Here is a 14,589-nt window from a genome sequence, read left to right as displayed (position 1 = left end):
CACACACACACACTCACACACACACTCACACACACACACTCACACACACACACTCACACACACACACACACACACACACTCACACACACACACTCACACACACACACACACACACACATACACGCACACACATCACAGGTTTTTATTTAATCATACTGGAGAAAAAAAGTGTGGGAGCTATTTTGTGAAGGTTATCTCAACTTTCTTTAGACTTGTTTTTCAGTTTAGCTTTTGGTCACCTAAAAATGAAAGTTCTATGTATGCTTGACAATAATTTGCATTCCTAAATTTTTATCCTTTGGTATATAGCATATTTCTTACTTGAAGTTTGTTACCTGTTTTGGGATTTTATTCTGTATTCTTCTACATTGAACTCACTGATTCCTCAGATCCTGAGAGAGGCACATTGATATAATAATTTTCAGTATTTCGGTCAACATTTGACATTTACCTTTTTCTTTTTTTGCCAACTGAATAATTCACTAGCATGTAGTGAATTCATATTTATTAATCTATAAATAACTTTTAAACTTAGAATCAATTTCTTAGAGTGTCGTTAGTATTGATGTTTCTTAACATGGTGATATGAAACATGGAATAATAGCTTGGTGAAGTTCAGGAAAGAGAGTCTGTCCACATGCCTTTTGATGGCAAAAGTCACATGACAAGGAGCCTCTAGGAATCCCTCTGGTGTACTTCATAAAGAGTGAATCCTCAGTGAGAAGAAATTTCAGCCTGCCAATGTGTTAGGAGCCTTCATAATTACAAATGTCAAAATATTTTCAAATGAGAATAATTTATTATACAATATACATTATTATGCAAATAATACATTCATACACAATCACACTGGCATTCTAATTACTATAACATGTGTTGTATTGTAGTTTGTGAATGATCAAAGAAATTAAAAATATTATTTTTTCTATCTAACTAAAGAATGGCATTTGATAGCTGTTAGAAGAGGAAGAGTCGGTTTTCTTTAAGGTTGTGGCCCCTGGTACATAGATTAGGCTTCTGGGCAGTCCCCATTTCCAAGAGTATTTGGGTAATATAAATTTTACTCATTGAATTTAAACAAAAAAGGGAGACTTGGGTGTGGCTGCATACACCTCTAATCCTTGCTCACTGAAAGCAGACACTGGTAGATCTATGCATGTTCTAAGCGATCCTGGGCTACATTGTGAGACCTTGTCTCAAAAGTAATTAAACACACACACACACACACACACACACACACATACACACACACACACATACACACACACACACACAGAGGTGACACAGAGTCGGATGCAGTGAGAGACAAAGAGATAGCAAGAGAGACGAGTAGACACAAAGTGAGAAAGATGAGAGTGAGAAAGAGAGAGTCCAATGCTGTGGTTAGGCAGGAGGTGGAAATCAGGAATGATTCGGGAGTGGGGTGAATATGACCAAAAGACATTGTATTAAATCTCAAGGAATTCATAGAATATTATTGCAATGATTTTCCTGGAGTTTTTAATATAATTCCACCATATAATGTGATTCTGCATTGCTCTCAGCATAACTAGTGATGATTCTTCATCAACCGTTCTCCAGCCGGCTATCATCAGTCTGGTCTGCTTTTCCCTGGAGCTGGCCCTTTGGTCCCAGATCTAACACCTAGTATAAGATAAGATCATCTTTGCTTCCAGAGTCTCTTCTACTTCAGTTTCTTGTTATGATCAAGACTTGTTCAACTTTCAGTTCAGCTCATTCCTGACCTCTGCTCTCCTCATATATTTAACTATTTCATAAATCCAGTATGGCTTACAATTTTATTCAGAGAAGTTTATGTAGACATTTCCAATAAACTTTTTACTGAGAATGTATTATACATTAAGAAGTGTTTTGGATTATCATATAGATATTGTAAAAAGGAACAGGAGGAAAATCAATAATGTGCAATTTTGTAGGTATTATGTAATATATGTATGCATAAGCAGGAAACTTACGTCATCACTGAGACACAGACACCTTCAATGTGTTCTATTCAGAACTGTTCAGCTAAGTCACCCACTACACTCCTGCCCCCCAGAGTGTGAGATATTAGTCTGTGGTGTTGCATGGATAAATATGGGAAAAATTTGACAAGGGCACAGCAATACCTAGGTCACCAGGGAAATTTACACATGTGCGGTTTGTCAGCTTTTTAGGAGAAGGTTGGCTGGCTCTGAATTCCCTTAGAGTACTGTGTCTGTTTCTGGGGACAGCTTCCAGCTCTAGTCTTAAAATTTGTTCCTCTAGTGAGTAAAAGGTTTTGTTTCACCTATTAAGGTTCTTACTTTTTTGGCAAGTAGTTTTTTGTAGAAAAGCACTATTTTATATTTATAATTATATATATATGCATATATAATTAGTTTCATGTAACACTGTTATATATCTTAAAATATGCTGAAACTATTTAGACTGCATTTGTAGAGAAAAATGAAGAAAAATGGAATAGATTACATTTATATAAATACACACTGTGATTAAATCTATAGTATGTTTTTACTTATATAAGATATACTAATATATTGATGGACATATGCTACATATTTATTTATATATCAATACATATTCAATATATATGTGATTATATATAATGTACATCTTTAGATATATTTATCAAGTTATTGAAAATTTCCACATGAATTAAAAGTAATATATATTTATGACTAAAAATTTGTAAGAAAATATTCACTAGAGTAGCATGCAGTTACACAGCATTCTTTGAAATGTCATCATAACATTAGGATGGGAAATGCATAATGGCTTCATTTGGTAGAATCTAAACACATGTATGAGCTCTGGTTTCCCTTCAGATCACATAAATAGTTCATATTTTACTGAAGAGATATGTATATAAATAGCATCCTATATGTAGAAATAAATTTTATTTTATATTAATAGTATAAATGTGTACACATTTTCTTTCACACACACACAGAGACACACAGAGAGACACACATAGGCACACACACACACACATGCATACACACACACACACAGACACACACACACATGCACACACAGAGACACACACACAGACACACACACACACGCACACACACACAGGCACACACACACACACTCACACACAGACATACACATACACACAGGCACACACACACGCATACATACACATGCATACATACACACAGGCACACACATGCACACTCACACTCACACACACACACGCATACACACACAGAGACACACACAGGCACACACACATGCATACACACACACAGGCGCACACACACATACACACACGCACACATGATCTACAAGACGGACTGATGAAAGAGTCACAGGTGATAGATGACACCAAGGAAGCTTTTCTGGATACAGTAGGAGAGATGTTCACATGAAGTCAGCAGCTGGGACAGACATACAAACGTTCATGTCAGAGAAGAGCCCCAGCTCATAGAGGGGAGACAAACATGGAGCCCCTCCATTAGTCTAGTCGCCATTGGTATTTGATAGCTCCTGGGAGAAGGGATGTTAGTTTTCTTTAAGGGTGAGGACCCAGGTAGGTTGACCACCTATCAGTGGATGGCTGATACCAGGCAGTAAGTGCACAGCACAGATTGGACTAGATGTATTTATAAAACAGAAAGGAAAGGATAAAATTAATAATGGGACATGAAAGGGGTGGTTATAGGAAGAGTTATAGAAGCACAAGGGGGCATGATCACATGTATGGAATTCTCAAAGAATTAATAAAAATATACCCTCTCAAAGTTATTTCTTTTAGTTATTAGTTGTCTCAGCTTTTCTTTTCTTTCAGGTGCCAAATGCTGTGGGCATAGTATGTTCATGAACAAGTGATTTCATTAACTTTCGTAATTTTAACCAATGTCCATTTCCATATATTACCTGTAAAGAATTTACATTATGCAACATTCCTATGCTATTCTAAAAAAAAAAAAAATACTACATAAGCACAGCCAACTTAAAACCAAAGGTTTAAGGTTATTCCACCAAGAATGGTGAGAATAAATTAATCCTGGGTAATCCTTACTTTGTTAAGGATCCAGTCTGACTGTCTGACGAAATGTGTGCACCGCTTACAGCTTTAGAGTGGTCAGAGAACTTAGCTCTCCTTTTCCATAAATATTCTCAGTGCCTGTGCATGGGCTTTCTTCCCCTCTCTATCCTCTAAATTATTATTAATCACTTAAACCAACTCACAAAAAATAAAAGTTTAGGAAAGCCGTTAAACAGGATGAAGGTTGCCTATTTCATAATGAGTCACAGTCTGTAGTCATTATTTTAATATGGTGAAAGGAAAATTAATACTCACCTGAAACCTAACTTTTAGTAAGTGATCTTACAATGAAAAATAAATCTGACATGTTTTCTCCTCCAAGTGAGAACAATGCTAATCATACTCAGGCAAGAACTGTGACGATTCTCAGTTGCTCACCTGTGTGCCCAACTCTCTGGGACATTGTGCAGGGAACACACCGTGAAGCTCAGGTGGGACTGGAGCCCAGCGTTGACACGGGAGACACCTCCAGGTGTGTGCACAGGCTGGAAATCTGTACAGAAGCTACTGCAGTACACATCGATTAGCTGATAGATGGACCTTGATAGTTCAGCTGTCACTCTCTCCATGAAGCCTACAGGGAATAAAGGATAGGGATCGAGATGTCTGTGAAGGGTCGTATTTCTCATAAGCCATCAATTATCGCTTTGAAATCTCTTATAATGAAATTTAAATAAAATTTAATTAAAATGACCCGTACTAACTGAAGCCAATTAGCCATCTGGGCCTCCGGAGGCAGCTTGGCATAGCTGCGGCTGGATCTTCTGTCTACATACTTCCATATCTTCTGCAGTACAGATTTTGAAAACATAACCTTTTAGTTACAAATTGGAGGTTTTTTTTTTTTTTATGATTAGCTTGGCACGCTGATCAATTGAAATTTGCAATCAGTTGTCTTCTAATTTATGGATGTTTTAGAGTTAACTTCAAGGAAAGGATTGTATTTTCTCCATGATTTATTGATGACCACAAACATTTGCTGGATGCTCATTGCCTATCTGGTGATGCCATAAGGGGACTGCCAAGATGAGAGTCAGTTTTAAAGGTCAACTCGACATTACCTACAGGCACTGGAGGATTTTCTTTTTGTGTTGGGTTGGCCTGAAGCATGTCTGTGGGGAATTGTACTGATTGTTGCTTGCAGCTACAAGACCCAGCCCATGATGGGTGGGCTCATCCCCTAGGCTGTATCTCCTGAACTATGCAAGACAGAAGAAAGATAGATGAAAGCAAGCCAGAAAGGATCCATACATTTCCCCCTTTCTACACTTTACTGGAGATATAATATTTTAAATCCTTACTTTGACATTGAATCAAAAGCCAAACAAGCCCCCTTGTTTCTACATTACCATTTCCTTCTTCCCTTCTTTTCCCCTTCCCCTTCTTCCCCTTCCCCTTCCCCTTCTTCCCCTTCCCCTTCCCCTTCTTCCNNNCTTCTCCTTCTTTCCCCTTCCTCTTCTTCCCCTTCCCCTTCTTCCCCTCCCCCTTCTCCTTCTTTCCCCTTCCCCTTCCTTCTTTCCTTCCTTCAGGATATTTTTGTCATAACCACATAAATGGAACAAGGGCATTGAGAAAGGAAAAAATATAACAAGCTAACAATTTTTGTATAAGAGCAAAGGAGTTTTTAGGGGACAAATCAACATATTAGATTCTTCTTAGTGTCTGCTGTGACAGGATTGAAAGACACTCTGGGTCAGGTCTCTGGCACAGCCATTTATGGACACACATGCAACTTTCTCCAAAGTTGCTTCTCAAACAAAAATAGTGTCTTGGCTTCTAGTTGTTTTGAGAAGAAAATGGCACAGAGAGCTAGCGTTCTTCCTGAGTGTTCTGCACGGTTCCAGTGTTAGAGGATGTGGGCCCCTTAGGATGGAAGCCAGCTTCTGTGTGATGCTTCTCCCACAGCCTGTCCTCCAGCAGTGCAGCCCACAATTAGGCGCCCTTTGTTGTTGCTCAGCACACGCTATTACCCACTTATTCATAAATGCACACAAACTTTATGATAGACAAACTGTGCCTATTTGTCTTATTTCTTAAATGGTGCCCCCCCCCCCTTTTTTTGCAACAGCCTGGGGGAAGATGAGCAGAGAGAAAAGGCTCTAATTAAATTTCTCTGAGAAATCAGCAGTGGGAATTAATGAAGCAGAAGCCAAAAGCACCATTATAATAATCCTAAAACAAGCCTTGTCAAACTCTGAAGGCCACCCAACAGCGAGCTTTCCTGAATCATGGGTGGTAGAGATTTGAAAGTTTCTAGAATGTTGTTTTCTCTTTTCAAATTGTTCTCTTGGTTCTTTAGAGCAAGAAGCATGGACTTTTTGTCAATAATTTTCAATGTTGTCCAAGTGTGACAGTGAATATATATCTAATGTTATTGGTTTGACCTGAAGTCTGTATTTTTGAGAACTTTAATCACTTTGACACTTATTACATTCTTCTCTTTATTACTACTCCAGACAGACAGTTGTGGGTTATTACTTGCTTCTGAGAGTTTGTTTAGTAACGCCCTGATGAAATCTGTGTTTCCAGACTTCTGGATGAAGAACACGTTTCAAATGTATGATCACCAGAGGACATGGAGATAGGTCGGTTAGCAAATAACTGCTATAAAGGCATGGAAACCAGAGGTCAGATGCCAAGGATTCACCCCCAGAATCTAGGCATAGAAGCTGGAGAACACTGGTGGTTAGGAGCACTACCTGCCCTTACAGAGGACGTGGGTTTAGTTCCTAGCATCCACACAGTAACTCACTATAGGCTGTATCTTTAGCTACAGAGAACCCATTTCCCTGTTTGGCCCCAGTGGGCAGCATCTATTTCAACATTACATGCAGTCAAACACTCGTACACAACAGATAAAAATAACTATTTTTAAAAATCTGACAAACTAGTTTACATCTGTGATCCCAGCATTGAGAGGGAGAAACCAGTGGCTTCCTGAAATTTGCTATGCAGTCAGCCAGGCCAAACTGGTAAACTCCAGCTATAGCAGAAGACCTTGCCTCAAAAAAAAAAAAAAAAAAAAAAAAAAAAAAAAAAAAAAAAAAAAAAAAAAAAAAAAAAACAAAGTGGAGTGTGACTAAAAGAGACAAGTGGTGGTGATCTCTACCCTCTAGGCATATGTGCATTTGCACATATACCCGCACACACATACATGCCCAGCAATAACATCATCAAACTATTTTGTGAATCAAGATCTTGTGCTTGGAGGAGAAATGCAGGGAAATAATATCTATCACATCTGTATTTTCCCCTGAGCAAAGAATTGCAATGTTAATTTGTTAGTAAATCAAATAAACTCATTGAAATCTGTTGTGATTTGTTATGGAGTATAAATCTTTGGGCACAGTTCTGTTTATTTTTATGGACTCTCACATTTGAACACCCTGAGTATGGGAGGAAAAAAATACCTTATTACAACACTCCAGATAGAAGGGGTGGGGCTTCATTATCATAGCCACGCCCGTGCTTTCCACAGATGTCCTTAAGATTCGGTGCCAGGAGTATTGTGAGGCAGTCTGTGTCTCCTCTACCCCTCTACCCCTCTATATCTTAGAGTCTTCTGACCCTAATTTTGCATTAGTTTGGGTGTTTTCTTTACATTTTTTGCCCCTGTGTTACTTCTCAGATGACACATGGAGGGTGACTCTCATGTCATTGATGTCCTCTTTCCAAATACTGGAATTAGAATTTAGACTGTATGTTTCTCATGCAACTCTTTACTAGAAAGATTAATTTATGTGGAAGGTGTTTTTTTGTTTGTTTGTTTGTTTTTAATGCTTCCCACAGTTACCTCTGCATTTAAGCTTATCAAGTTAGTTATGTAGTTCCTGGAATGTTCTTGTGCCAAATATGATCTCCCTGTACAAATACAACAGGCTCAACAACACGCTATCTATTTTGTGTCTATTGGGACAACTGATGATTTAAGGTGATTCAAGAGTCTTGGGTAACAGAGCTAAGAAGTTTTAGAGCTGATGATGGACACGATGTCTTCTGATTGGACAGCAGATCCTGCTCTGAAGCACATGGTCACACACCCATTCTTTATTCTACTTTGGCTTGCAGTCCCTCCATCCCAGATCCTCTATGAGTCTTGCTTCGGAACCCACTCCTGCCTGGTCTATCAGCTGGTCTGTCAAACACAGCATGAGTCTAAATTGGAAATTAATGACTTTGAAGGTAAATGCTTGCGAGTTTTCTCACATTAGAATCCAATTTATAGTGACTTCTTGTAGTATCTTAGGATGACTAAAAGGATTTTTAAAATAATTCTTGCTGCATGTGGTGAGACAAGTGTTTAATTCCATTTCTTGGATAGCCAAAGGAGGTAGATCTCCGGAAGATCGAGGCCAGTCTGGTCTTAATAGTGAGTTCCTGACCAGCAGCAGGCTATGTAGTGATATCAGTCTTAGAACAATCAGAACAGAACACACACACACACACACACACACACACACACACACACACACATAATCGAAAAACAAAACAACCACCACCACAACAAATCCTTTCACTGTTAAGTATCTCTACTTTTCTCATTTTATTAAAACAAGCCAGAGTAAAGGTTTAAATAACACACTTCTAAAACAATTCTCTTTTGAATTTAGCACTTCCATCAGTACAAGGGATATTAAGGATCTGAGCAAGCCATTTCCCCCTTGTGTGAGTGGTCATGTGTTACCACAGTATTAAGATGCTTAATTGAAGAGAAAAGGCAACGGAATTCTAAGACTTATGTCTTTTTTCCTTTTCCTTTTTTAAATGTTGGAATATATATTTTTGTTACCTTTTTTTGAAGTCTCTGAATTCTGATGAAAATTCTAAAATGTGGGAGAAAAAAAAGAGAAGCGTTTGTGTTACTAATCCAGGAAATAATCAAAGTACTAATATTCAAAAAAAAATCAACATATGATACTTTTTCTGGGATGAGAAAGCGCTGCAAGTGTCTCTCAGTTTATTTATCTGTGTTGCAGATTAAACACTGGAAATCTATATAGTCTAATAAGAAATCCTTCTGGATATTGCAGTGAGTAATGTAGGTTATTAGAGTTTTTAAAAAGACGTTGCTCAAATTGGTTGAGCCTTTCAATATTAAAGCACCCTGCAGACCTTGTCAAGCTCTGTCTCTCCACCATGACAGGAACCAATCTTCTGTTCTAAGTGCATTTCAAATGCTCGGTGTTCACTGCCTATCTCTTATTATTAGCAGATATTCAGACACAGCTTTGAAGTACATCCTAAAGAGGTCTGGATGAAGTGTGAAAAGAACTATATAGATACTCTCCTTGGTTTTATTTCTCTCTGTTTTTAGAGCATTAATTAACTTATAGTTGAACAGTAAGGAAAATATATTAAATCAAATTACAAATCTAAAACCACAATCTGAAATGTTATTTTCTGCATTCTCCTCTTTGTCATTTGTAATCACATCCACAACATGACGACTATATGTCTTTACTGGAAATGTGGAATTCCTTAGCTGGCTTGGGACTTTCTGGCTTTAAGTTCATTACTGTGAAAACTATACATCATGACTCACATATTCACTGAAAATAATGTCTCAGTGGAAAGGAAAGTTCCAGTTTCTTATAAGATCCATTCTAATTGACAGAAATGTTGCAAGACTGAAAAAAATAATTTTATTTTACGAATGGGCTCTTGATATATTGACCATAGTTGTCTAAAACTCCCAGACTCCTAGCATTCTCCAGACTCCACCTTTTCAGGAATCTGACAACAGCAATGATTGCCATTCAAGTCATTTTTTCTTTGATTAAAATATTAAATTTTTTCTAAAGGAAGTTAATTAGCTAAACAGCACATTTATTAAGCAAATAATCCAGAGAGTAGCTGTTTCTTTATATCAAAAAACTTCCATAGGATTCCTTTAGAGAGTCATTATTTCCTAGGGTAAAATATAATTAAATGTGAATGTAACCTTTTGATTCAAAATGTCATGCTATGAACCTCAGAAGCACTTGTGTTAGGTAAATATTTCACAAGAATGTAGCATCAAACAGTAGTCCCAACAACTCCAGGTAATGTCTTCATCCTGTCCAGGTGGGACAGACTACATGAGTTGTTAGTTGGGTTTGACTAGAATTCAATTTATTCAGAAATGTAGCCATGTATTATAAAAATCACCATGACATCCACCTACAGCACAATAGGCAAGAACATATTTTCCACTCTGTGCTTCAGTTTTCTGGAGTAGTTTATAAAAGTGCATTAAATGTGTTTCTGAATAATATAACTTGAAGGCTAAAGATTGCTTTCATTACTAAGTAGGAACATAGAAGTATAGTTATGATTTAATTCTTCATTTTGCCAAACTTTCATTTATTAGATCCTTAATTACTTCCCTACATGGCAGGCAATTGTGCCGTGCATGGTGACCGAAAATGCAGCCAAGGAGAAAGAAAATCATCTCAATTTGAGAGTTGCTGGCAGAGACTCGGACCCCTCCCTCTGTGTTCGTTAACTTAGATTGTAGTGGGTAGGCAGATTGGTTTTGTTGACTTTTTAACTGTAATTGGTTACTGCACAAGTCATGCAAAATGTATTTAGTATTTTGTGCCAACATTCTTCTATACGTAGGCTCATGATTAAGATAAGATGAAAGCCAGTGGGCAGGATCAGGGCACACAGCACAGAACTTTAAAGTCTGTAAAATAATAATGAGGACCTTGGGGTTGGGGAGGAGATAAGTAAACCATTTATTAATGATGCACTTTAAATAAAATAAAATTCTCCATTCTCAGTTCTGTCCATGAAAATCATTATCGTCATCAAAATTAGAGGCTACCTGTGATTTCAGCTGAAAATAAAAATCACATATGTAGTGCATAAAAACACAAGATCTGAATTGTGTAAATCGAAGCTTTTCTTGAGCGTAATTTCCCATGGTGTTCCTAGAAAATAGGTCATTTTTCCACAGAAGGTTCTTTTGGCTTCAGATCTACTGAGAAGTTGGGTATCTTGGAGAAAAAATTTAGAGTTGTGTTTTAGGCATTTTAGGAAGTGACTTCTCAGGAGATCAGACATTTTATTCCTTAGAAAACTTTAATATCAAGTGAATTGCTTTTTCATCAAAAAGTGATTTTCCTTTCTCTTTGCCCCATTACTCGTTTCTACTGATCCAGTACGAGGTGGATATAAAAGTTGAAATCCAGGCTAACTGTCTCCACAGAAGAGAGGACACACATCCACACTTTCATATCTGTTCTGCTGTGACAGAAGTCCATGTTGGCCATGAGATGAAGGGAGGGGAGAGATGGGGTGTGTGGTACTTACTGCCTCCATGGTGACCTTGGGAGGAAGACTCAAAGCTACCACTGGGATCATCCCAATTACTAGATGATAACTTGGCTCTGATTTAAGCTCACCATTGAAAACAAGAATGGTTAATTAATTTGTCACAATCAAATTCAGGTAGGAACTAGCATGCCAATAGCAACTCAATCCCATTTGCAGCACTGAAAGATTAAAATGTTTGCTTATAGCTCTAGGTGCTTGCAATACTCCTAAAAGGCAATGACCAAAAAGAAACAAATTATGTGTTGGGAGCTAATTCTCACTGGCTTGGTTTTCTGGATTGACTCCATTTAGTGGAAGTGAAGAAACTTTTAATTATCAAGTTTGTAGAACTACTTATTTTCAGAATATGTAGGTGGTATTCTTTCCAAAACTCTAGTATTTTTTGTTTGTTTGTTTTTGTCCTGACAGAGAGAGAGCAATACAATCAAATTAAATGTGCACCCTAAATATTTTTCACCCAATTGTCATCTGGAAAGTTCATAGATCTTAATATCTATACAAAACAAGGGTTAGATACTACATAGTTATTTCATTTGCTTCTATACTAGTGGTGTGGTGGTTGGTGGTGACTATCTGCTTGGCACAATCTAGAGACAAGCAAGCCTGTGGGTGTTCCTCTGAAGGATGATCTAGGTAACTCTGGCCTTTGAGCGCCAGGGTTATCTTGATTGCATTAACTGAAGTGAGAAGTCTCCTTCAGATGGTAGCATTCTCTGACTGGGAGCCAGGGTTATGTGAAGAGAGAGAGAGAGAGGGAGAGAGGGAGAGAGAGAGAGAGAGCTAATTAATAACATGCAGTCATTGAGCTCTCTGACTTCAAAGGCAACATGGCCAGCTACTTCCAGCTTCTGGTGCCTCAATTCCTCTGCACTGAAGCACTCAACATTCTTTGCTCTATAATGATGCACTGTTCTTGGCCCTGCACTGAGGCACTGTTCTTGGCCCTGCAATGATTCACTGTTCTTCAGTGCTGTTCTTCGCTGTTCTTTGGGTTGTAAGCCCAGTCAACCCTGATTTCCATACTGGGCTTTTGTCATATAGTCTACCACAGACACAGCCAAGTAACTCAATAAGTGGGAAAGTTAAAAACAAAAAACAAAAAACTTGCTTTCCTCACTAAGAGAAATTCAGGGAAACATCATACAATCATTCCTAAACATTAAATTTGGGGCTTATTGATTGAGCTGATTATTGATTCAGTTCTTTTAGTTGATGTTTATTTTTGGTGTATTTGGTGATCTGTGTCTGGGACGACTTAGTATTGTCATCCTCACTGTGTGTAGAATGCAAATAAATTATTTGTTCCCATTGTTTAATCATAAAACAACTTCTGATTCAAACAAGACATAGCCATGCATTTAATTACTGACTTTGCATAGTCACTCTGGTGTCGGCAGCAATAACCAGCCAGCATAATTATTTACTCATTCAGTAAGAAATGATTATGCATATTTGAAATCAATCTTTTGAGAATTTCTAAACTAATGTATTTAAAGGGAATGTAATCTTTGTTGTTCTTCCCGTGCAGATAAGGAATTCTTGTACTAATCCTCTGTCCCTAAATACCATGTGCCGCAAATTTGAATAATAAAATGAACATGCTGATACCAAATCCATGGTGTTGTAATGAGAAAGGGTTGAAGCAGAATAAAATTATACTAAGTGAGTAATATGTATCAAGTGTTAAATATAATAGTCCCTTTGTCTTGAGTTTCAAGGAGCCTGTGGTCAAAATGTACTAAGTAGAACATTTCAGACATAAACAATTCATCACTTTTTAAGTTGAGCATCATTCTGAGGAGTATAATGGGAGGTCTCCTTGTCCAACTCCTACTGCCTAGGGCCAGATCATCACTTTGTCTCCTGTATCCACCCCATATGTGGTACTTATCCACCAGTCACTTAGTAATGTCTCAGTTATCAAGTCCGTTGTCATGGTTTGGAGTATTTGTGCTCAAGTAACCATAAAATCACCTTAAAGAGTAACAATAATGATGCTGACAATTGTGCTATATGTTATAGCAGAGAATTATATTGCTATAGTTTATCATTTTAATTAGTTCTTTACCTGTCTATTTTGTAAATTGAAGCATCATGGGTAAACCTGTATCAAGTGACACTGATACATGGTATCTGTTGGTATGCCTCTGAAGAGGAACTATCTTATTGCTATAATAATAATAATAATAATAATTGCCATCATAGTTACTGTTACATTTCTATTCATTTGCTAAAGTAGCAGACAGGTTGTGAACAGATTTCACAAGTTTCATTTTTGATTAGCATTCACACTAGATATTTTACTTTTTTCTTGAGATTTAAAACCTTGTATAGTGCTCCATTTTTTCCAAGTCCTTCAAAGTAGGAAATGGTTCAGGATATAGTTTCCAGAGAATTTCCCCAGGACTCACAATATCAGTGTCTACCTCACATTCTGTGGAAAGGCACATATGTAGTCTACTGCCTTCCAGCTGCACAGCCTGACTATTCTGTACCTATGCACGAGACCACCACCAGCAGCAGCCTGTACACACACCTGCTAGAACACTGTGCAATGTACACACTCAGATACCGGAGGACTCTGAACTTGGAAATTTTGAGGGAAGCCACGAATTTCCTGAGTGTCAGAGGGATAGCAACTTCCTTTTAACTTAATTTGAATCCATTTGGTATTAACACAATTGGGCTCCCTAGACTTCTGAATAATTGAAATATACTGTGCACTCACATACAAGCGCACATGTACACACAGACATATGATTCCCAGTCAAAAGCTTTCCACCCTCTTTAATTGACTGTTGAGTGCAGATTTAATTATGCTGTGACAGCGGAATATATTTACCTGTGATGGTCTCTGCAGAATTAGATTTAGTTCTTTTACGGCATCTGAAACTTGTTTGGTTTCAATACGCCCCAGAACACTGCATATGTTTTTAACTTCTTCAAGAACATTATTCACATGTGGCTGTAGATGACAAGATCACATTGCACCATTTACTAAAATTCTTAAGCACTTGACCTCTTCATCATGAAGAAGGAGTGGAATGGAAGGTAGTTAGCTGTTTTCACATCAAAAGCTTCTGTTTAACTTCATATAAGTACTTTAATAACTAACTGAAGTCTAACTTAACATTACTTAAAATAAAATGAGAGAGGGAAGAAAGGGAGAAAGAGAGAGAGGAGGAGGAGGAAGGTGTTGTAACAAGACCAAA

General features: G+C 37.7%; 1 protein-coding gene across 4 annotated transcripts in view; it reads right to left on the bottom strand.

Annotated features, from left to right (window-relative positions):
* Positions 1-14,589, bottom strand: part of Pik3c2g (phosphatidylinositol-4-phosphate 3-kinase catalytic subunit type 2 gamma) — a 332,394-nt gene that overhangs the window by 229,885 nt on the left and 87,920 nt on the right. For all 4 annotated transcript variants that reach the window (XM_029478871.1, XM_021164809.2, XM_029478870.1 and 1 more), the window contains 3 exons: positions 14,220-14,342; positions 8,847-8,880; positions 4,436-4,631 (listed from right to left, as the gene is read on the bottom strand). In XM_029478871.1, the coding sequence (XP_029334731.1) occupies positions 4,436-4,631; positions 8,847-8,880; positions 14,220-14,342 (353 nt within the window). The remainder of the gene's footprint in view (positions 1-4,435; positions 4,632-8,846; positions 8,881-14,219; positions 14,343-14,589) is intronic.

Source organism: Mus caroli, chromosome 6 (assembly GCF_900094665.2).
Source record: "Mus caroli chromosome 6, CAROLI_EIJ_v1.1, whole genome shotgun sequence".
Taxonomy (NCBI): Eukaryota; Metazoa; Chordata; class Mammalia; order Rodentia; family Muridae; genus Mus; species Mus caroli.
This window is presented reverse-complemented; position numbering and strand designations above follow the sequence as displayed.